Source organism: Strix aluco, chromosome 12, assembly GCF_031877795.1.
Source record: "Strix aluco isolate bStrAlu1 chromosome 12, bStrAlu1.hap1, whole genome shotgun sequence".
In the NCBI taxonomy this organism is placed as follows: domain Eukaryota; kingdom Metazoa; phylum Chordata; class Aves; order Strigiformes; family Strigidae; genus Strix; species Strix aluco.
In genome coordinates, this window is record NC_133942.1 from 14,808,825 (window position 1) to 14,832,445 (window position 23,621).

Sequence of the window (23,621 nt, forward strand, 5' to 3'; positions counted from 1 at the left end):
CTGTACAAAAAACACTGAATGGGGGTCAGTGTCAACCACAGAGGCTTGAAAACTATCCCACTCCTGATTTTTAGCTTTCTAGTCAGCTTATTCCCCAGGCTGAAACTTTCCTCATATATCCTGAAAGGAAAAAACTTTCAGAAGAAATGTGTGATTTTGATCATCAGTTCCCTTTAACTGCAAATAGGACACTAAATGCTGTGGCTATGTGTATTAACTGCCACACAGCATCCATGTAAGCAGTACTTCCATATTTCAGGACCACTGTGTATATAATAAAGAAAAACCCTACAGTGCTTTTACCTTAAGCAAGATACACAACTGTAACACGTGCAAACACTCTGTTTTAATTTGATTTAGGGAGAGGGATCCAATGGGCCCTGCAGCATCTCATTCAGAAGGAGGAGGACCATGCAGAACACACCTGAATGCTGATTTAAGTCCCATTTCACACGTTCCCAGTTTCCCTCCCGAGACCCGCTACTGCCAGCTGTCAGAGAGTGTCCCAGCACATCCCACCCTGCCTGCACCATCCTTTGCCAACCCGTCCCATCTCACCCCGTGCATCCTGCCTAAACGCAGCAAGGCACCCAGAAACCCCACGGTTTGCCCGAGATCGCTTTCCAATTCACAAGAAACCCGCCAAAACTTCAGTTCTTTGCTCAAACTACCTGCTGTTTCTGAGAAGCCCGGGCACTGCGAGGGGTATCGCCACAGCTCTAGAGAGGCCCAAGGACACTATGGGGATGGACACCGGCTGCGAGCTCCTGCGCTCATCGCACAAGGTGGGCTGAAGCCAGACCTGGAACCGAAGCGGCCTGCCTGGACACCCCTGCCCGGGGCAACGGGCATCCTTCGGCCTCTGGGGAGCTGCTCTGCGTAGAAAGCGGCAAATCAGCCCCCTTCTCCCCACACCGCAGCTGCCGGCTGAGGAGAAATAAGGCGTTACACCCCGCTTCGGAGTGTCCCATAAGCCTTTCTAGTCTCTTTTCGGTGGCCGCTTGTCTGTCAGCTCGACCAAGGGGCTGAGGGCCGCGCTCGGGCCCCCGCCAGGGCCAGGGCACGCACCCCCCAGCCAGGGTCGGGGCGGGGGAGGCCGGCGGGAACCGCTCCCTGCCCAGCCCGCGGCCCCGCTTACATAAAACCGAGTTTTTGCTTAGGGCGAGCCTCAAGTATTTCCCCTCCGCGCCGGGCCGGAGCAGCCGCTCTCCTGTCTGCCCGCGCCGGGGAGCGCAGCGCCCGCCGCTGCACAAACTTCCCTCCGAACTTTTATTTTTTTTAAAAAAAAACAACTTTCCCCCCCGCCTTCTCCACACGAAAAGCCCCGGCGTGCCCCAGCAGCCCCCACCCGGCCGCCTCCCCTCATGGCGGGGCAGGTGCCCACGGGGCGGCCAGGCCGAAGCGGCAGCAAAGCCACGGTACCTCCTGCGTCCCGGGGCTGGCGGGGTCCCTGCGGCCGCGCCGCCGCCGCCGCCTCCTCCTCCTCCTCCTCCGGCGCCGGCCGGCTGCCCGCCTCGCTCTGTGGCGCGGGAGGCGGAGGGAGGGGGGAAGGAAGGAAAAGGAGCGGGGCAGCGGCGCGGCGCCTCCTCCGCCACCGGGCCCGCCGGCCCGCTGAGGGCCCGCCCGGCTTCGCCCGGCTTCTCCCGGGGCCCCGGCCGGCCCTGGCCACGGTGAGGGGCTGCGTCTTGCCGGGGGCGGCTGAGGGTGACAGGCCCGTGGGCCGCAGGCCTCGCACGGCCCCTCGCCTTCCTCCCGAGGGCAAGTGGAGCCGGCCCGGCTGAGGGGGACGTGGGGGGAGAGCGTGAGGAAGGGCACAGGGCAGCCCTGGGCTCCCTCCCCAGCCCGGACCCACTCCTCCATCAGCGACTGGTGGCCGCCTGCTCCCCAAACAGCCCCTCCGCGGGCTTACGCTCTCTGGCTTTGTTTTTTTAAGGAAAAAACTGACTGTGGGAGTTGCGCGGGCTGAAGCAGCACCCTCTCAGCTACAGCGGGTTGTCTGGATGGCCTGGCCCTCACAGCCAGATGCCGTGTAAGCCCCCGGGCGCGGGCACCAGGCTGGCACGGATGGAGGTAGCACCGCTACCCCTCTCAGCATCGCTCCTCGACAGAGGCTTGGCCTTACCGGTAACAAGAGTTGATCCGAGATTCCTTGCTTTGAAAGTTGCTCCTTCCCCAGGTCGCCTCGTGAGTTTGCTCCTCCTTGGAAAGGCAAAGCGAGATTGCCCCCTTTCTTCCGAAGGTGTTGGACGTGCTGCTCTCCAGCTGGCATGTTTGTGTTGGGCATGTCTTCCCCCACTGCAAACTCATTCATCTCCTGGTACCAGGAACCTCTCACAAGCCTGGTATCGCTTTATTTTCCCCACCCATTGGACCTACTAAGAAAAGAGCATTTCTGCATGCCTTTTGCTTTGTTATTCCTAATGATTCTGTAAATTATATACAGAGGGTTTTTTTTCCCCTGGTCTGTACTGAGAAATGGGTCTGTGTTGATTGCTTGAGGATGGAAGAAGCCATATCCATTCACTGCTGCAGTCTGAGATTTGGCTAGGGTGTTTCTTTGATGTGATTATAGAGACATAGAGAGGATGGGTCTTCACTGGTGCTTTTACCTATGTTCAGGTCCCAATTAATCTGCTTTTAGCTGCAGCCATAGTAGTGTTACCTGTTTTTAGCACCCTTTCCACCTCTTACCCAGCCCGCTGTCTTTTATGCCTCACAGCCTGGCTCTTACCCAGACCTACCTTACAGCTTTTTTAGCACAATTGTTTGAAAACCCAGTAAAATAACTTTTTTTCCTTTATTTCAATAGAGACTCTAACTTCCCCTAGCGAGAATTTATCCACACATTCAAGCCAATTCCCCTCCCCTCACCCCTAATCTCATCCCACTCTTCCTCACTTATGTCTCCATTGATTATCTCACTCACAATAATTCCTTTGTATCTCCAGCCTTCCCCCTTCTAAAGTCTCAAAGTTTCTGAGTGATTCTGTTAGAAAGTGGAAAATTCAAGGAATTTGACTTGGCCTGTGTGGGGAGATGACAGGTATTTCTCGTGTGTATTGGATGGGAAGAGAGTTAAAAAACGGGTATGTTCTTGCTCTCTATCTACATTGCAGACGAGGGAAGCAGGGAACAGGAACACATTTAGCAGAGTCATACTAGTGATGGAAGTGTCTCAAAGGGGTTTAGGAAGCAGCCAGACGAAGGCAGGAAGCCCCATCTGGCCGTGTGGTCCATGGTCCCTTCAAATTCTGCATTTTGAGGCTCACCTCAGAAGGCAGAAAGGAACCATCCTACTTTGAACTGGAAGAAGCTGTGCTTGCCCCTGCCAGCTGCAGCTCTGCTCTCCTTCCCTCTCTGCTTACTGTAAATGACACAACTTAGAAAAGTGACTGCTTAAAGGATAAGCTATCATCAGACACATGCTCCAGCTTTTATATACAGAGCACTGACCACACTTCAGCACTTCACTTTTTTAAAATCGGCTAATTCTTCACAAATTGCAGAAATAAATCCAAGTTCAGATTCCTTCACAGTCCCCCCGTGAGCTACTGAATTCCCAGATACATGCATGCAGACATGCACTCTGTGTTCAGCTCTGCCACGTGGAAAAGGTACCTTGAAATGACGTTGTCTCTTGTGAGCCCAGTGCACGTTTCCGCTTGCAGACTTACTGCTGGGTCACTGAATGAAGGGGAACAGACACAACGCTGTTCGAGGAAGAGCCCCCTGTACCTACAGCAGTACAGGGCCATTTTGTTTCAGAAGCATGAAACCGTAACCCTTTCTAGTGTTTACTTTCATTGACACAATGGGCCAAATTCAGAGTGAAATAAAAAAGTGACAGGATTGAGTTGAGTGAAAGTTGCTTGCTGATGGAAGGGGTCTTAACACGTGCGTTAGAGGGGTTGGAATTATCTTAAAGCACTCATCAGTGTAAATAAAAAAGCATTCAAGTTACTCCTCTGTTAAAATGAGTAAAGTCAATACAAGTTTCCTACTCCCCCATCTTTCCTTCTGAGCAGTATCAATATGTAGCATTTAGAAACCATTTCACAAAGTTAAACATTTATTAAGAACAAGAACTATTACAAAAAGATACTCACAGTCTAAATATATACATGAGGTTTAAACATAGCATTTTCATGTACCTTTAGCTATAAAAATACATTAGATTAACTGTATCCTAATTTATAAATATAGTTTTTTTTTAAAAAAGTAGTATTTCATATGAAAGCCTTACTGTGCAATGAAAGAATATATACCCTCTAAGGGGTTACTTTAAAGTTAGTGTCTAATGTTATATAACTTAGAAAATTCAGTGTGTAGAGTCAAACCCTGATTTATACAATAAGAGATACACTGACTTTTTAAAAACTTGATAAGGGAAAAAAAAGAGGTGAAATATATATCATACATATAAAGCCAGAATACTAGGATTTTAAGAATTTCAGATGATTTCTGTTTCAACCACTGTTTATAAAAAATTAATACAGAGATACATCAAGATAACCAGCCTTTTACTGTTTGCCTTACCTCCCTACTGTCTGACTGCAGCCCTAGAAAACCCTCAAGTAGGCAAAAGTAAAATGTTTGTCTGAGAAGATGTTTGCACTCTAAGTGTTTTACAAAAATAGAAACTTATTTACAATGTTCCCATTTGGCCTTTCATGGGGAAGGGAGGACATTTTCTTCACTGGATGGGGAGATTTACCTGTCTCACATACCCATGGAGGACAGGCACCTAGTTATACACAACTGTTGGAGGTATGTCATTTAAGAAGTTAAGCAGTGTTGAAGTGCAATTTCAACGTTCACTAACTAATAAGGAAGTTTAGGCTCATGCAAAATTTTTCCTTACTTATCGCCACCCACCTTCCTTCCTCCTCCAAAAAAAGGTCCACTCATGCAACAGAACTTGTTACTGACTGGGTGTATCTGAGCAAAGGAAGATACCGGTTAAATCCTTGCTTGCATCAGAGAATAGAGGTTAGATCTGCATTTCTACTTCAAGCCCCGACATCTGGAAAACTCCAGGCAGCAATCTTTACCAGTGCTCCATGGAGATCTGCTGGTATGCCATAAGGAACCTCTCAGTTTGCTCTCAGAGGACAATCCCAGAAAGATCAGATAAGCTTCCCAACAAGCTAACACCCCTAACTCCTGCATACTTACAGCTCCTGCGGACATGGAACTTCCCGTACATTTGCCAGTGCTTCTCCAGTACAGAATCAGGAGGAGGAGGGAAAGTAGTAAACCCAGGAACTGAAGCCAGCATGTGGCTTGTCATTAATCTTATAGTCATGGCTGGGCAAGCAAAGAAGTTACTGCAGGAGATACTAAGGCATGAACTCGGTGTGACAGCCGCTCCGTGGATGCTATTCATGCACATGCATGCTTATACAACTGTAGGCAAGAGACAATTCACGGCAGTTTATTCCTCAGTGAAGAATCAGCTACTCTGTGCTTGCCACAAGATGACAGCACTCACGAGGACAATTACTGCAAAGCTGCTGACACATTTATGTCCAGCCATAGCTTATTCCATGGTAACTGGTTTGTACACCCACAGCTTTAGCACTCAGCGTGTGCTTGGGAGCACCTGCCTTTTCATACTGTACTTCCAGAAATTTATTTTAAGCTACATTCATACGGGATAAAGAAGCAGTGAGAAGAGCTTATACGTTTTACTCTCATAATAATAGCTCTGTCTCAAAAAATGAAGAGATGTTCACAAAGCCTGAAAGTTACAGAGAAAGAGAGAGCAGGACAGCTTTTTGCAGCTCTTCTGCTCCCTCCCCCAGATCAGAAGGACTGGCGTGGGATGTTTTCTGTGGGGTATCTACCATGCTACATGCTTAGCATTCAACTCCGTGTCATCACGATAAGTACAGTGCAAAATCCTCTTGCGAAAAGTGCTATAGTGAAGGTTTGAGATACAATTGTGACTCATTCAGAGCCCAGAGGGTTAGCAAGTCAGTAACTTGCATTTGCAGCATGTGTAATGTTGTGCACACCAAAACATCAGGTTCCAAGGACACTTTAAAGTCTAGCTCTGTTGGGTGAAATACTGGCCCCAAAGGAGTCCTCTAGGAAACTCCCACAAATCTCATTCAGGGCTAGAATATCACCAATAGGGAGAATGCATGGATCTTTAGAGAGACCAAGAGAGCTCTTTCAAAGAGAATTTCTTTACAGAGCCTTCCATGAAAGCTTGCACTCCCATTCCAAACTCCAGCTGCAATCTTCACACAAACTCCGCCAACTTCAGTCAAGTTGCATTAACCCTACCACCCAAGTCCATTTATGCCAAGTGAAACCCATATGCCTCTGAAGGTGTTTAACAGTCCGTTCTAATGGTACCAGAAGTCTCTCTAACATGTCATTGATGTCCACGTCCTTCATGGGTACAGTTTGAAAGCAGATGTCCTGCAAACACTGTGACTGACCAGCATTTTAGGCACAGGTAGCAGACAGATGTACAGCCAGGGACTTGTACAGTACAAGTGTGTGCTATGCTGCCAGCAGGGTCACTGAAATCAGTTTTTGAAGAGCCACTTGACAAAATGGAGTCCAGTAGATTCAGTGTTTCTAGAGGAATAAAGTTAGGTGTTTCCATTTTCCTTCCTCCCCCTCCCCTCCCCCTTGCTCTGAACACATCCCCCACGTGTCACATTCAGAGTGTCAGCATTTTAGGCCTTCTGTTTTCATGGACTCTTCTGGGAGAGTTTAATGGTGACTGTTTTCACTTCGGTATATTCTGCCAAAGCATATTCACCACTGGAAAAGAAGAGAGAGGAGGGAAAGGGACAAACAATTGTAGCATGTTAAGGTGTACTTCCCTAAGATAAGAGTGCATTTTAGCCTCTGATCAACAGCTGCTGCAGATGACATCAGGCCATTAAAACCAGATCTGAACTAGCTTACACTGGCTATCAGTTTGGCCCACCACTTCTAATAATCGCTAAGTACATGCACAGAAGTACACACAACTACACCCTGTTGTAAAAGAAACATGGAATGCTTCTGGTCACAGTAACCCACAAGATGACACCTTGTGACTCTGCCTAGGGAAAACCGAGTACTGTTGTGAGAACCCATAAAAGAAACATCCACGTAAGCATAGTTATCAGTGCTTAGACAGCAATTCAAGTTACTTTTTCACTGAAAATAAGCTTCTGTCTACAAGATACCATATAATCAAGGGGGCACAGCTCAACACATACTGATGACAGACCCCACCACTGCATTATGCCTTGGTTGGTGGAAACTGGCTCTATTCCCACGCCTTGCCCAAGGGATAAACCCCCAACATCCTTTAATTAGCCAGGCAGTCAGGCAAAGTAAACCATAAGGTCTCAATATCTATGTCCCATTTGAGGATTCATTGATCTGCTGTGCTTAACCAGTGAGGCATCTGAATGTCTCAGTGCAGCAGATGCACCAGAACAACTACTGAAAACTGTTCCTGGAAATAAATCTGGCTTATGAAAGAAAAGGTGCGTTAGATTCCTCTGGAGTCTTCTGAATGGTGTAATAAAACCTGCCTCTCTCCTATACAAGACGAAAATTAAGATTTAAGTCAATTTCTCAGCTCTAGCTCTAACTTATAGGGTGACCTCGGTTTAAAAATTTCTGGGTTAATAACTAATAAGAGCTGGAATGTCTAGTAGCCATGCTGCAACAGGTCAGGCTGGGGAAGAGGGAAAGAGGGTCCTTCTGTAATTTAGTAGCAAGCTTGGAAGGTGGGAGGTGGAGTGATTTTGGAGATCATTCCTTGTTGTTCCGGCTCCACCATTAGAAAGTCAGAGGTGCAAACAGGTCCAAGTGGGAGCAATGAAACAGCCATCAAGGGAGGCCCAGATACCACCATATAAAGATGGAGGAGGTTTGGGGTGGATACCAGTGTCCCCAGCCAAAGTGCCATATTTATCCCTTGAGCTAAAAATCTAACTAGTAAAGAAAAATGCTTTCAAGTGGAATGGACTGAACTGGAATTATTAAGAGCTTATGAAAAAGATGAAAATACTCCTGAAGGTACTTCTCACGTTCTCACATCTGTGCATTACATCCACGCTGTACTGGCTTAGCACCTCCCTGTGCAGCATACTGCAAGCCTGACAGTTTAAAAGCAAATTCAACAATATTTTCACTGAGTCACAATTGTTACTGCATTCACCATCCACATATAAACAAGATATTGAGCAAAACTCACAGTTCTCTGCCGTTGCCTGACATTTTAAAGCCACCAAAAGGAGCCTGTGCATAGAGTGCATTGTAACAGTTGATCCTACAATAAAAACATCAGTTGTAAAAAGACAATTCAATACCAAGGAGAAGCAAGATGATGACAACAACAACAATACAAAAAAGGCTAAAATGTGTCAGTTTTCTCTTTATACAGTTCATTCACTTGAGAAATCAGATTTTAGCAATAAAATTTTGCTACAGAAACAGAAAACATGTGAGTGGTACTGAGTCTGACCTACATCTCACTTCATAGTCTCTAATGGCTACGACATTCATGCTTGAGCTGGAATTTATGTTGTATTCAGAGCCGTGCTTGATATAAATAGTCCAACCTATTCCCTAGTTTAATGAAGCATATTCTGAAACAAACATGTTTACTCAGAAAGCTGTCTAAACACTCACAAACAGGCTCTGCCACCCACTTCCAGGTACATAAAATGTTGGACTGCATTAGACAATTGTGTCACAGTAAAATGAAAGCGCTAACCCCATTTCTATAGAGACTAGGTAGAAAAGGCTAATGCAGGTACTTTCTCAGCATCTCAGTAAGATCAAATAACTGAAGAGAGACAAGAATGCTTTGGCGCTTGTATGTACAGCACATGTATCCTTCAAAGCCCAGCATCCCATTTTTATATAAATATTACTCAGAGGCAGGTCCTTCTGGCGCCAACTCTTGAAATCAGTCCTCTGTATGCATCAAAATCAGACATCAGATCAAGTTCCTATCCTGAGTGGGAAAACAATCAGGATTCCATCTTTAAAGTTATTCTAATAGAAAATAAGCAAAATAGCTGCTTCTTTCTGACAGTGGTGTGATGCCATCTACTGTCCATACTGATTTGTGCATCTAAGACCCCATCTGATGCTACCTAAAGATTGTAAGAATTGCTTTTTTTCTACATACAGGATTTTGAAAGGGATTACATCTGGTGGAACTTACTACAACCCCTACATTTTCAGAGTTTTCCAGACAAAGAACTACATCGACTGAATGAACAAACAGTCTATTTCTCGCCAGACTGTCTGCTCCTCACCACCTTATTTTGATGAATGGATGTTGCTTCCAAGCAGAATATCAAGAATTTAGCAGACTACTAATATATCTTACCTCCAGCACTTACACATGATTCCAAATCATACATCCCTCTCCCCTCCCAGGAAACAAAATCGCAGCCCACGCTCTGGTCCCACACTGCTTACCAGACAGTTCCCGATTGCAGTGCAGAAGCAAGTGTTAACGCTCTGTCCAGATTCTTTGTGAACACTGCTGCTGTCAGCCCGTACTCAGTACTGTTGGCTCTTCTTATGACCTCTTCTATACTCTTGAACTTCATAATTGGCTGAACTGGCCCAAAAATCTGCACATATCAATTAAACATTAGTACAGGAAAGCCTTTGTTAATCATGGTAATTTTGAAGTAATCAGAATCAGATGCTTTGTTTGGATACTGTATTTAAAATGTTATATCCTGGCCTTCTAGAAGTCACTGATAGAGTCTCATTAAACTGACTTCAAAGGAAGTACAGTGATGTGCTATAGTAGTTAGCATGTGCTAAGATCCAACAACTAATGGATCATCTATAACAAAATAAGCAGAGTTAGATCTGGACAAGTTTAAAGTGATTCATCCTTACCCCATTTACGACTCTCCTTTTGAACTCAGAAGTTGAGTATACTCAAGAAGTAATTAATGTATTTCAATGATTGCAAGTTTTCTTCCGTGGTTTCAACTCTGCTTTTGTCACTGTACGCAGTTTATTTGCATGCACTGCATTTACCACGTATGTGTTTGACCACAACCTTGGCTTCCCAGGTTGCCAGTACAAAGACAACTGGCATACATAGTACTTCCCAACTTCTGGGGTGGAGTTTCTCAGCAAGTACAGTATCAAAGGTGAGGCCCTTTTCTGCCCTGCATGGTCTTGCGGTACAATAAACCCGAGATACAGTCTCACTTGTGCCACCGTGACAGCCAGGCTAACCAGTTTGCCTGGCCTTTAGGTTCATACAAGTGTTTCTAAATTTCTTCATTTTGGGAGATCCAGGTACTTAACTGGAGCCTGGATGCTAGACTAAGGATGAAACGTGCATTTGCAACAAAATCACAAATGAATGAAACTGGATAAGCTTCATGAATCATGACTTGGGTTTGGAGTCAGTTCATTAAAAAAAGGCCTGTCATGGGATTTTCAGCTCTTATTCCCTCTATTTTTAGAATGTAACTCATGCCCAGACTGACTGATATCTTTCCCAGGTTCCTTAGAGATTCTGTGGCAGATCTGAGACATCTAAACATTTTGCCAGGAGTGAACAGTAAGCAGCCCCATAAAAAGCGCTAGGCTAAACTATAAAATACAAGTGCCAGTTGGACTTTGGCAACTACTTATTTTCCATTGGGGAACATGATGAAAAGTAGATTAACTTGTATTTCAAAGGAATATCACAGGATCTAATCACATGCAGCTTGTTCAATTTTTCTGCATATGATAATGAAAGCCAGAGTATTAGATCTGCACTTTGCTGGCTTCGACTATGTTTTCATATAGGAAAAAAATGGTCAGCCTCAGGGGATTTCACCATGAGAACGGAATCTGGGATTATTTCAGACTCTAAGGCTACTTGAGAAAAGTTCTTCAGTGGCAGTATAGCAGGGCCATTCCTTCCCTCCTCACCAGCTACAGGTCCCAGAGTTCTTGTCCCACCTTTCTGCAATAAAGCAACTCCTTTTTCACAAAGTAGTGAAGCAAGAACACACATTATACAGTATTCTGTCACTTTGAATCAACATCTACCACTGTTGAGCAATTTCAAGTCGACTCAGTAGGAGGTGTGCAAGAGCACATGACATGCACAACCATCATCCGCATAGAGTGGGAGAGCTTAACCCTGTTTTCAGAAAACCTTCAACTTCAGGGCAAAGAATACATAGAATTGTTCCAGTCTGCCACAGTTTCAGTTATTTTTATTCAGTTATTTATATTTAGAATCAAGGATTCAGACAGAAACCCTTCCATCACCACTCTTTCTTATTCAGAAGCAGCATTTATAGCAGCTGTATTTAGGTAAGGCATGTGCTTGTATTTTGCATTATATCAAGTTCTCCTGAAATGAGACCCAAAAGCTTTAGGGTGGTATTATCTACTATGTTTTTATCTAGGTTTGTTATTGTTCAGTGAGTACACTCACAGGGCTACTTCCCTTTTGGAAAACCAAACAAAATGGGGGAAAGCAGCAAGGCATTAGAAAGGGCTGGCAAACAGACACCTATGAATTGCACAAAAATCACTGCTAAAACATTTTGACAGTTTTTTTGCCTGTTCTGCTCTCCCCCTTCTCCTCTCACAATTCCCACACACTCCCAAATTGAAGCTCACCTTGCAGATACTTCATTAGTAAAATGGATTTCAGCATTAGGCAGTTGTTAGGTCACTGAAATAAGTGAAATTTCTATTCTCCTCTCAGGTTTTCAGTTTGAACCACGACCATACCTCTTTTCTTTCCCATTTGCAGTAGTAAATGCATATACAGGTTCAGGTGACTTGTACTGTACCTCTTCTTTGGCGATACGCATGTTGTCGGTGACCTCCGAAAACACAGTGGGTTTTATAAACAGGCCTCTGTCTTCAATGGCAAGACCCCCACACTCCAGCTTAGCCCCTTCTTTCTTCCCACTTTCTATCAGCTCCAGGATTTTATCAAACTGTTTTTGGTCAATCTGTCAGACACAAAAGGAAAAGAAACACACAGCAGTGCCTTTATTATCACTGTTCTGGAGACTGGAGTCATGGTATGTGGCCCAGGGGCAAATTTGCAGGGCACTGTCAAACCAGGTAAGTTTACATCTCATTCCATGATACGGCAGTCAGGCAACAAGCAAGCTGAAAGACAGGACGTGGGCATAGCCCTGAGCCACAGAAAACAGAAGGTGAAGTTACACATGATAGTTTAATCTGATTAATAGTTTGCTGCCACATGGAGGGGGTCTCCCCACTTTCCCGTCCTCTGCATCCTGGATGTGCACTCCCACACCCACCTCGCTCCAGCTCTGGGACCTACTGACCTTCCCCATGCATTGATTTAGTTCAGGAGCACCATGAGAACAGCCTGAGATGGGCTTTGCTGGGCAGCAACCTCAGCCAGCTCAGCAAGGGATCTGACCAGCAACAGGAACAGCTCAAGGGAGGGAGAATCCGGGTATATAAACTATGAAGTCGACTTTGCTGTAATGTGCAGCTTCACCCAGACCTATCTGTCCTCAGCTGGAGGAACCCTGCGAGCTCTGCCTCCATCTCCTTCCACACACACACACACACACTGAACAGCCTCAAAGATAAGCCCCGTTAGTAGGGTGACCTCAGAACAACTACCACACTGAAACCACACTTGTAAAATCAGAATCACCCTTCACAGATCTCAGAGACTAGTACCATGCCAGCATTTTTTAACCTTGTCTAACTCCTCCCCACCCACACCTAAATATGCAGCAGTCTCAAACAGCAAGTACTATTGTGTTACTAGCCCTTAAACTAGGGGTTTCCGTAGAGGTGGGGAAAGGCCAGTCCAGTTACAGGACACTGAAGTGTCACAGCTGTGCAGCCCTGCACCAGGACTTGGAGGAGACACCACGTACTCCAGAAGCACCGCGGGTGATGTGCTGGGAAGAGGTGCAAAAGCCCACAGCACTTCTGATCAGTAGTGATCCATCTTTTGTGCTCCGCACACAGCGGTGTACTGCAGGTACTGTCAGGTTTCAAACAACCAGATGTGGCTAGTCACCTGATGCATTATTAAGTGATGAAACACCGCATCACAGCATGCTGCAGATGGTAAAAGACCGATGGAGATGTTTAAAAAAAGTAAAAATAACAAAAAACTTGACAAATTCATCAAGGTAATTAAATAAAAGACCCCACCCACTGGTTCAAGGTGCCCTGGCAGCCTGGGAGTTTATTCTGAATGCCAGGTATCTCCAGATGCTTGTTTAATGTTCAATACCCCTCCCTAGGCATCTGTTTTTATTTCAGTAGGGCCAGTTGCCAGTTGGGACTGTTTACATGGAGCGTTCCACACCGACTCCTCCAGATTACAGACTATATCCTGTCCCTAGTTAATCCTGACCACACGCAATCCAAGTTTTCATGTTTTTAGACAAGTATCAAAGCTTCAGGAGGGTGTCCTTGGGGTACTTCTGGTACACAGCGAAAACAGAGAACAGCACATCTCCTGCCACGCAGATGTGCGTATCGCATGCGCTGTGGACAGCTTGTACTAAGTGCTCATGTTCTCTCGTGTGTTAAGATGCTACCCAAGAAAACACTCAATACATGCTACTGCACAAGGAAATGTGTGCCTTCATGTAGGATATGGAGTGTCACATAGCAAGTTTGGCAGGTGTCATCCATATTGTCCATTTGTCTGGTTGCTTAGTTGCCAAATGTAAATAATTTGAAAATATCTGCAAGTGCTCTCCATCCTGGCATGTCTGTGATCCAGACCAATCCAGTTCATCCACTTCACATCACAGAAAACAAAACAAGGATATTTATACAGCTGTAACTTGCTGCAAGGCAAACTATAGTTAGATGAAAAGACACTGGGGAAAGAAAACATTTGTAAAAATGACATGCAAGGGTGGAACTGTTTGTCATTGTAACTAGAGCTTGCAAGGGTTGTTTAAATTCTGTCCCCTACTCCACTATTATTTATGGTTCAAGCATTGACTTCTATTAAAAACACATGGTCTGGTAAAGCAAATTCTACTATTTGTCCATCTAATTCAACAGAGAAGAAGGCTTCTCACTGCAATGGTGAAAATCTGAGAACCCCCAAATCTTCATATCTTTCTTCATTTAAGTCAAGACTTCAAGGAACAGTTTTTCCTTTTCCAAACCTAGGATTTGTAATCCTACAGAATAACCTCCAACAGTCTGTTGGACACAGACTCTTTCTACTTACATATTTTGCTTTCATGCTTTAATCCTAAAGTACACAAATGTCTACAGTCTAAGGAAAATATTCACTGTCTTAAAAATCAAACAATAGGTTTTGGGCTGAATAACTACTGGCTAGCAAGTGCCATGAGGCAGCCTTAGTGCTTCTTTTATTCCTCTAGACCAGGTCATATACTCCATAAATCCCAGTATTTGGGGTTCTACAATAACAAAACTAGTCTAGTCTTGTTCTAATCTAATCCCTATTCTAGTCCACCAGGACGTTAGTCTCATCCAGTGCAGTCTGCTGTTCATAACTGTATAATGAACTGGTTAACCAGTTTGCCATCTGTGCAGATTTACTTTATTACTTCCTGTGATACAGCTCACAGGAATCCAAAGTTAAAAAATGCCCTTGGTCTGCATTTGAGGTTGGCACCCTACTCATACAGTCCTGATCACCCCTCAGGTTTCTTGTGGTGTCCTTTGAATTCCAGCCAGCCAACACAGTCAGACCCATGTGAGTTTTGGAGAAGTCTCATCAGAAGCATGCCTCATTTCTGTTTAAATTGAATTCCATTTAAATTTGATCTAATTTTGATCAGAGCAGTGCAGTTTATATCATTATAACCCCATACTGCAGCTGACACACTCTTTTCCCCACACCCATGCCATGAGCATCCATGCCAGTGCACAGTAATCCACATCAGGGAACCAACCTGAGTAAAACCTTTCTTCCTTGCTACCAAAAAGGCTGGATTAGTCCTGACTCATCCAGTCACCCAAGCTAGTTCATAAGTGCAGTGAAATACAGGAACAAACAGCTGCACAGAGGACCACTTTCCCAGGACTAGCTTACGTCAACTTTAAGTTCTTGTGGAACAGTACTGTCTGTCACCCCATGCTGTCCTGCACCAGGTTGTCTCAGCAGCTACTAGCACTAGTATTAGTGCTACTAGCTCTAGCACTATGCTCAGCCACGGTGTGGCTTGGTTTCATGGAGCACTAGCTCCTAGTCTGGACTGCAGAGTCTCTCCTATTTCACACCTTCTGAACTCTCTGTAAGTTGCAGGTCCTGTTGTCTGGCTACAAGCACTTGGGACCTGATGTAGGACCAAAAAGATCACGGGCTACAACCACTGACAGCCTAAAGGTTGGCCTCCAGCTCCTTCCCACTGTTGGCTTCTAAGACAGTGATCATCCCAGAATGGGGTCTGCACAGCAGCATATGGCCATTTTTGTAATGCTGCTGTGGATGTTCACAGTGACCCACACAGAAGGAGAATGAAAGCAATGACCTGGATCCGAGGCAACTGAGGCCTGATGGGGAGAGATGAAGGAGAAAAGCAAGACAGATTAATTTTCCTGGTGATACTTCCCTTACCCATCATTTCAAGATACCTCACAGCAGAGCAGGTTACTTCAGGAACAGAGGAAGAATCTGATCTAGAAGCTTCACATTTGAACAGTAACTTGTGGGCAGGTGTGAATCTTTGCTACTTTTGGAGGTATTTTAAGCCCTTGTGACACTGCATCATTTCTCTCTTCTGCTTGAATTTCTGTGTGTTGCACCTTACAGCACAGGCTCCAGAGAGCGAGCAACCATAGCTGCAGAGGAAGCGGTTGTTCCTGTGCACTGGCAGCCACATGAAAGCTTTGGGATTAACAGTTTCCTCCCACTCTCTCAACACCTTCCCATCTTGGGCTTGACAGCTGCATGCACAGAAGTTCAGGTGCGTGTGTGGGTGTGCTATCTCTCCTAGCTACAAGTATAACAGGTAAGCCAGAATAGGAAAAGAGGACAGATGGGCCACATTTAAAATCTGACCAGATGCTGCTGTTCCGACTTACTGTTACCTTTAATTATAGCTCTGTATGCAAAAAGTCTCCCTTAAGCCACAGCAGCGATCCCAGTGCTCTGCCATAGTGCTGACTGAGAAGTGCTCGGACAGCCTGGCAAGAGCTGGGAGCATGAATGAACTGAAATAAGTAGCTTAGTTCTATGTGTTCTGCTCACACAACTACTCCCTAGGATTTCCAGAGCTGTTCTCATGAAATCAATGGTCTCTGTCAGAGCAGCCAGGTGAACATTGTCCTGACAGGACTAACTGTAAATGCAGTTCACTTTCTGCTACTGCTGGATAAGGTTTAGGATGATGTTATATTAAAAAAAAAAACACAACAAAAGCCACAACAAAAAACCAAGCAACAAACAAACTCGAAAAGCTGACAGCCCTTAACAGAAGGTAAGAGCAGACCTTGAAACAGTTTGAGGGTCAGCTCATACTCTGCTGAAGCAAGTTCCAGCATGGGATTATTTTCCTAAAATGGCTGAGCAGTTTAAAATTTCTTTCTAGGCAAGTTACAGGGATAGATGTAGCGCCAGCATGAACAGGGGATGTACATCATCATATTCCCCATGCATGAGGACATGCAATGAGGTTTTGCCATGCATGAATCATGTGTAAATGGGCCTAGATCCAGGAAAGGGGAGGCAGATGTCCTCACAGCCATCCCTTCTCTGAGGGGTCCTACATAGCATCAAGGAAGAAAAACTCACAGTGCATTACTGAGAACAGGAGGCGTAGGCTATAGATTTCTGGGATTCCCCCTTTATTTCTTGTAGCAAACAGTGGCCCTGTTAGAAGATCTGACCCAAGGATCATCTTCCTCCAGAGCTCTCCACCACAGCTCAGATTGCTTCAGAAGGAAAAAAAATAAGAGGAAGACTCTGGAAGCATTGACGAGGCTGGTCATGACAGCAGCTTGGCATGGTTCTTCCTCCTAATTCAGCTGAAACTTCTCCAAAGGATCGGAAAGGGAGCAGAGGAAGAGAAGGAAAGTGGGGACTCAGGAGTCCCTGGGCTCTAACTGCTTGTCATCACCAACACAGCCAAGTAGCTGAATGGCCGTTTCTGCAGCTGCACTCTTCTGTGCATTGCTATTGCTCACTGCAACATGCTTTGTATTACTGTACAAGGGACACAGCCCCTTCCATAAAGCTGGATAAGAAGTGAATTAAATACATTTGTGTTTAAAAAAATTACAACGTAACATTTCAACAGTTGTGATTAATTGATATTTAAAATAGAGAGAAAAATAAAGCCATGATACATTACTCACCCCTCTGTACTTCTGCTGGGACCACATTTGTAAGGATAATATTTACACAAGGAAAATTAAACAAAAACACAACCAAAACACAAACAACTATTCTCAGGCACACAGTTACCTGGGGCCCTTGTTCAGTTCTGGCATCAAAGGGGTCTCCAACAAGTCGCTTCTTGGCATACTCCACGCTGCGCTTGACAAACTCCGGATATATCTGCTCCTCCACAAACACTCGCGAGGCAGCCGTGCAGCACTGCCCCTGATTGAAGAACACGCCTTGATGGGCACATTCCACTGCCAAGTCCACTGCAACATGGCCCAGGAGGGAAAAGTGTTACCACATGCACAGTTTCAGCCTTCCAGTGTTTCCAGACTTGTTTTTTCCTTTCTCTTTTGAAAGCCTCCTTAAAAAATGCTGACAATGGTGCACACCCATTGAAGGCACTCACAAGGCCTCACACTGCCCCCAAACCAGATCTCTTATTATTTCCACCCCCCTTCTTGCCTTTTGTCTCAAGGTCTAGTTTGCCATAGATCCCAATACTTTCTTCCACAAGGACTCAGTGAGGGCAGTAACCAGTTTTTCTTGCTGTGGGAATTCAGATGTGGATTCCTAGATACTGTGCATTGGTTCCTGAAGACTAGTTTCAGTAGCAAGTGTTTAGAAACTCATGTTCAGTGTCAGCTGAACATGAGCCAGCAGTGCATCCAGGTGGCCAAGAAGGCCAATGGTATCCTGGCTTGTATCAGCAACAGCGTGGCCAGCAGGGACAGGGAAGGGATCTTACCCCTGTACTCGGCACTGGTGAGGCCGCACCTCGATTACTGTGTCCAGTTTTGGGCCCCTCACTACAAAAAGGACATTGAATGACTCGAGCGTGTCCAGAGAAGGGCAACGAAGCTGGTGCAGGGTCTGGAGCACAGGTCTGATGGGGAGCAGCTGAGGGAACTGGGGGGGTTTAGTCTGGAGAAGAAGAGGCTGAGGGGAGACCTCATCGCCCTCTACAACTCCCTGAAAGGAGGGTGCAAAGAGGGGGGGATGAGTCTCTTGAACCAAGTAACAAGCAACAGGACAAGAGGTAATGGCCTCAAGCTGCACCAGGGAAGGTTTAGACTAGCTATTAGGAAGTATTTCTTTCCAGAAGGGGTTGTTGGGCGTTGGAATGGGCTGCCCAGGGCAGGGGTGGAGTCCCCATCCCTGGAGGGGTTTAAGAGTTGGGTTGACCCAGCGCTGAGGGATCTGGTGCAGTTGAGGACGGTCAGTGTGAGGTTAATGGTTGGACTGGGTGATCTTCAAGGTCTTTTCCAACCAAGATGATTCTGTGAAAGCAGTGTGCCCTTCTGTTGTACAGCCAGCTCAGACCAGGTCCTTGCAATGCTCACTATTAACAGATGGCACAAACACCTCCGGATTTCAACCTCTGCTGTGCTGTGCAGGTGTGTGGACAGGATTTTCTAACCACTTTGGTGGTCACAGGTTACACATATACCCTAGTGCTACTCACTAACACAACAAATGCACAACGGAACATGCAAAATGAGTCCTGCAGACCACTGGGATAGAGGAGGAGGCTGGATTAGGACTGCATTTTAGAAGATTGCTTTCTCCACTGCTTGACTCAGGCTCTGCAGTACTGCCAAGCAAAAAGAAAGCACCACAACAGCAGAAATGCACAAATGCAAGATTGATCTGCAACCGCAGCCATCCCCAGGGAAGGCAACAGTATGCTCATTTGCCATGGGAATGGTCCCTGTGCTGGGCAAGAGCTCCAGAGAAGCAGAACTGCATCCTGCTCTTGGACAAAGGTTTCCTCCAGCCTTTGGGGTGGACACAGTAGCAAACGCCAGCCCTGCTAGCTGCCAAAGGACAGCAGAGACGCACAAAAAGCACCACATTCATAGCCTTTTACAGCAAATAAACCCAACAGCCAATACTTACAGTCTGCATCTGCACACACAATGCAGGGGTTTTTCCCTCCAAGCTCTAATGTCACCCTTTTGAGGTTGCTTTTAGAAGCAGCTTCCTTGATCAGTTTTCCAACCTGTAGCATTGAGACACAAAGATGACATGAGCTGTTTCCCCTGAAAGTCTTAACTCAGTGTGTCAAGTGTGATGTTAACAAGGGTAGAAGAGTCTGGTGGGTGGCTGAAGCAGGTGGAAGTCTGGGATAGCACTCTTAAATGGTTTGAGTGTCCTGCTGCTGTGATGTGTTGGGTCAAAACCAGCCCCAGAATTAATGTTTGGTTTAGGCAGATCTGAAAGGGCAGGCTACATGGGAGAGCTACAGGAACTGCATCCTGAATTTATCTGCTACCAGAGCTGCAGAACAAGGCATTTCCCACCCAGTGCAAGCTAGTGAGCAATGCTGGCAATCAATGGGGCTCAAGGTTTACAAGTTTTACTTTTAAAAATTGGGAGTTCAACTTCTTAGAGTAGATCTTGCCAAGGCAATGATAAAAACTCACTATTCCTATCTGTTACCGCTCTCACACCAGAAAGCCCTGTAGAGATTTTGACATTTAGGAGAAAACGACTTCTTTCTGGCAGTTTAGCCCGAGCTGCTCCACACACAAGAGTAGCTGAGACATGTTCCTTCCAAGGCAATACCTGAGGATGTCAACAGACAAATTCTGGCTAGCCCTGCTGTGGCACTTTCTGCCCAGGAATCACCTGGTGGAATTTATCTGGCCACCCTCTTCTGAAGGGAATGACCTACTCTGCTTCCAGAATTTAATCAAAGTAACGTCAAACTAAGGGTTTTTTTCCCCCACAGAAAAATTGTTTCATAGCAAGTGTTTTCCCCAAATTCTGACTGACTATGCTATTTCTTTTTTATACTGGTAACACCAAAACAGCAATTTCTCTTTCAGTTTTAAAAAACGGAATTCGTCACAAGAGCATAAATCAGGCATCAAAACAATTTAGTAATTTAATTTTGTTAGAAACAGAATGAGTTAAAACTATTGGGAAGCTTCCATTGTTAAGGCAGGTTATTTTTTTAAGTGTGACCTTATATTTGAATTTCCTCATTTTGTAACTGGTTTTCTTGTATTTTACCTTTGCACATGGCAATTTTAACTTAATTTCTGCCTAAAAATACTGTTGCCCTGGAGTGGAGCTGTGAGCAAGGACAGCATGGGGCAGCTGGCTGGCAGTTATAGGTTTGCTTTTCTCATGGTTTGCCTTTGTAACTCAAGCAAGACTCCTGAACCCAGCAGCAGAGATCACCTGTAGTCACTCAGCAGCCTAGAGCTAGAGACAGCAGAAATAAGTGATGCATCATGCTGCAGATACACACATAGCTTCGCAAGAGGCATTACTACAAGCTAGCTGGCCGAAGAGGAGTAAGTTAAAAAACTAAGGGAAAGGAAGAAATTTAGATGGGAAAATTCTCATGGAGTTTAAGATCAGTATTTCCAAGCTGGCACTGAGCCCAAGCTGGGGCTTAAAAACTAAGTCAAAATGTATTTTGAATTAGCTTCGCTTCCTGGCTCAGAAACAGTAGCATTATGCTGCAAATACTGCAGAGATGCAGCTGAACTCACAGATGGGTGGAGGGGGAAGAAAACACTTCTAAATTACACATGCATTAGCAAAGAATCTGTCTCCCTCGGTGTTTCCTGCACACCCATGGATTAGGAAGACAAGCACAATGTCTATAGGAGTTTTTTGCCTACAGGCTCCACCAGCTGAGATTTTCCTTCTGCCACTAATCCACTGGATACTCCTTTTTCATTAAAAACCCAAACAGATCCATGTGGGCTGGATGAGTCTATAAGCTCTATTGTTTTCACACAGCCAGCGTCTCATCTGGACTAAAGGTTTCTGATCTAGGATTTGGAGAGAAGCTTGTAACTCCTAGATTAGACCAACTATCAAGAGAGTAAAAGCTCATTGTGAACTTTTACTTTATTGCGTTCATGTTTGTTCCCATAATCCCTGTACAAAACAGAGGCTTAACACACGTTCTCCTATGGGATAAGCAGAGCAGCTAGCATGTACACAAAGCCACTAGATGGTACTGTTGTTAAATGCAGCAGCTTTTCAGTGTTTAGTGTTACCTTTACCGACCAAGAATACCGTTCGAGCTAATTTGTCATCATTATACATTTAGACTACATTCTGCAGTTAGGAGGATAGACAAGAATGGATGAATTCAGCAAATGCTCGACAAGAATAACGTTACTCAGAAACAAAAAAGAAGAGACTATGTTTGCCTCAACTGCACCCATTGGTATCAGCATTTCCATTCTTTGGACACAGCCTCTCTTCAGGGGGTGCATGTATATTGCAAGAAAAATCTAGAGCAGCAAGTGAAAAAACGTTCACATTTCTAAGCAAGCTCGATTGAGAAATTTCAGCAGTGATTACTGGAGACAAATATGTTTGCATGTCACAGCTGTGCTCAATTCCATGGACTAGGCCAAGCCATGTGCTCCTTTCCCCCCATGTAGGTACAGAAGAGGATGGCTGTAGATGTCCTGATAGTGCAGAGGTCTTGCTTCCACCCCTCTTGTAAGCTAGGCAGCCGTAGCTATTAACAGGAAAAAACTGAATAGAAGGTGCTTTACTGTGCAGGTCTCAAAAGAAGCTCAAATGTTAATCCCATCCACGTCAGCAGAGGAAGCCTTGGGCACGGGGCCATGTTTTTATTTAAGTCCTAGTTCCTCAGAGGTAACTAAAGCCGAGGAAGAATTGTTCAGGGCTCTGACTGACATGTTTTCCAGTTGCACACGCTTGCAGGGCAGGACTGGCAGGCAAACTTGCCCTGAAGCTCCATCAGGTCAATGACAGGATGTTAAGTCACTGCCAGCCTCTCCTGTTGACTGTCTTACCTTATGTCAGAGCATCTATTACAGTTCTTACAGAAATGTGGCGGTTTGGCATAACCTGGCTTACAGAGATGTGACATTATCACAAGCATGAGGAGCTGACTTAGGCAAATCCCAAACACTTCTGAGAAATCCCATCACATGAAATGTAATGAACAGTGGTGTTGGAGACACAGAAATCATTGACATTTCATTGGTCCAGTCTTACGCAGATGGCAGTTTTAGAAGGGAATGCAAAGAGGAACAGCAGGTGTTTTATGAGAAATCCATCACCCACCTTTGTTGATCCAGTAAAAGCAATTTTATCAATGCTGTGATGGGTAGAAATAGCAGCTCCAGCTGTGGGGCCGTAGCCTGGCACAATGTTCACCACACCTGGAGGGAAACCAACCTAAAACAGAGGTTAAATACAGCTCTGTAGAGAGTTTTTGAGCACTCTGGAGCTGATCTGCACTCCTGAGAGTGCAGGCCAGTTCTCAGGAAGCTTGAATTAGTTGCACTATATTCCTTGTAATTAAGAACTGCAAGTTGCAGACAAGGAGCCCATACCAGATACATCACTGTTTTCCAGACTTTCCAGTAACATGGCTGTGTGCTACCAGCTGGAGTAAACGTGGGTGAAAGTAACAACCATGCTTAGGAAATGCCAAGTTTCAGTAAGAATTCTTGGAGAAGTCCCAGTTTCAAGTCAAAAGAGAGTGAGTCTTTTGGCCAAACTTGGCCCCCAGCTACTGCTGTGCAGCTGGAGCCAAGGGGTAACTGAATGAAAGTTTGTTTTGAACGAAGGTTGACATTTGTGGTTCTTCAGGGGCCAGAGGGATTAAGAAGTCAGTAAAACCTCACTAGATGATGGGGCTAGTAAAACAGGAATACAAGAGCAGATGGTAATAGATTTATGCCAGTTTCCACCACATTTACGACCTAGATTAGCCAACTAGTAATTTTGCCCAAAGAGACAAATGGCAAAACTTGAGGTGAAATTCTACTGCAAGGAGAAGTGCAGGACTTACTGGTCTGTTTATTTCCTGAAACAAGAGTTTCAGGGATTATGCTCTTCTAGGTTAGCCCTCCCCTACTACTGATTTCACAAGGTTATATTCCCTGTGTTTTCTAACAATGGAATTGCAGGACATTAAACATTCACATCATTTCTTGTCACTTTTTAATATAAAATCTCAACAAATGCAGTTGCTCCTTCCTAATACAGAAAAAATGGAAGCAATTGCTCATGTACTATCTTGCAAAAAATTATCTTCATAAGATTTTTTTTTTCCTATTTTTTCTTTTCATAAATTGGAAGGGCACTCAAATTTCTTCTATGGATGTAACAATGATAAAAGCGAGTTTAATAGAGTCTGCATCTTGGCTAACGAGTTTTCAAGAAAATACTGCACGTCAAACTGTGCGAGCAGTGGTGTTTGGAGTCAGCAGCAAAGCCACAAGGAAGCACAAAATTGGTTCAGATCACCCTGAGCCAAAAAGTTTTTCTGTTT

The 23,621-nt window shown here is 45.0% G+C and overlaps 1 protein-coding gene across 1 annotated transcript in view; it reads right to left on the reverse strand.

Moving 5' to 3' along the window:
• Positions 1-4,051: 4,051 nt before the first annotated feature.
• The window catches only part of ALDH1A3 (aldehyde dehydrogenase 1 family member A3), a 37,892-nt gene continuing 18,322 nt past the window's right edge, over positions 4,052-23,621 (reverse strand). Inside the window, exons 7-13 of the mRNA XM_074837631.1 lie at positions 22,406-22,519; positions 19,235-19,337; positions 17,417-17,601; positions 11,805-11,969; positions 9,454-9,611; positions 8,216-8,290; positions 4,052-6,780 (exon numbers count right to left, since the gene is read on the reverse strand). Of these exons, the coding sequence (XP_074693732.1) occupies positions 6,708-6,780; positions 8,216-8,290; positions 9,454-9,611; positions 11,805-11,969; positions 17,417-17,601; positions 19,235-19,337; positions 22,406-22,519 (873 nt within the window). The 3' untranslated portion in view covers positions 4,052-6,707. The remainder of the gene's footprint in view (positions 6,781-8,215; positions 8,291-9,453; positions 9,612-11,804; positions 11,970-17,416; positions 17,602-19,234; positions 19,338-22,405; positions 22,520-23,621) is intronic.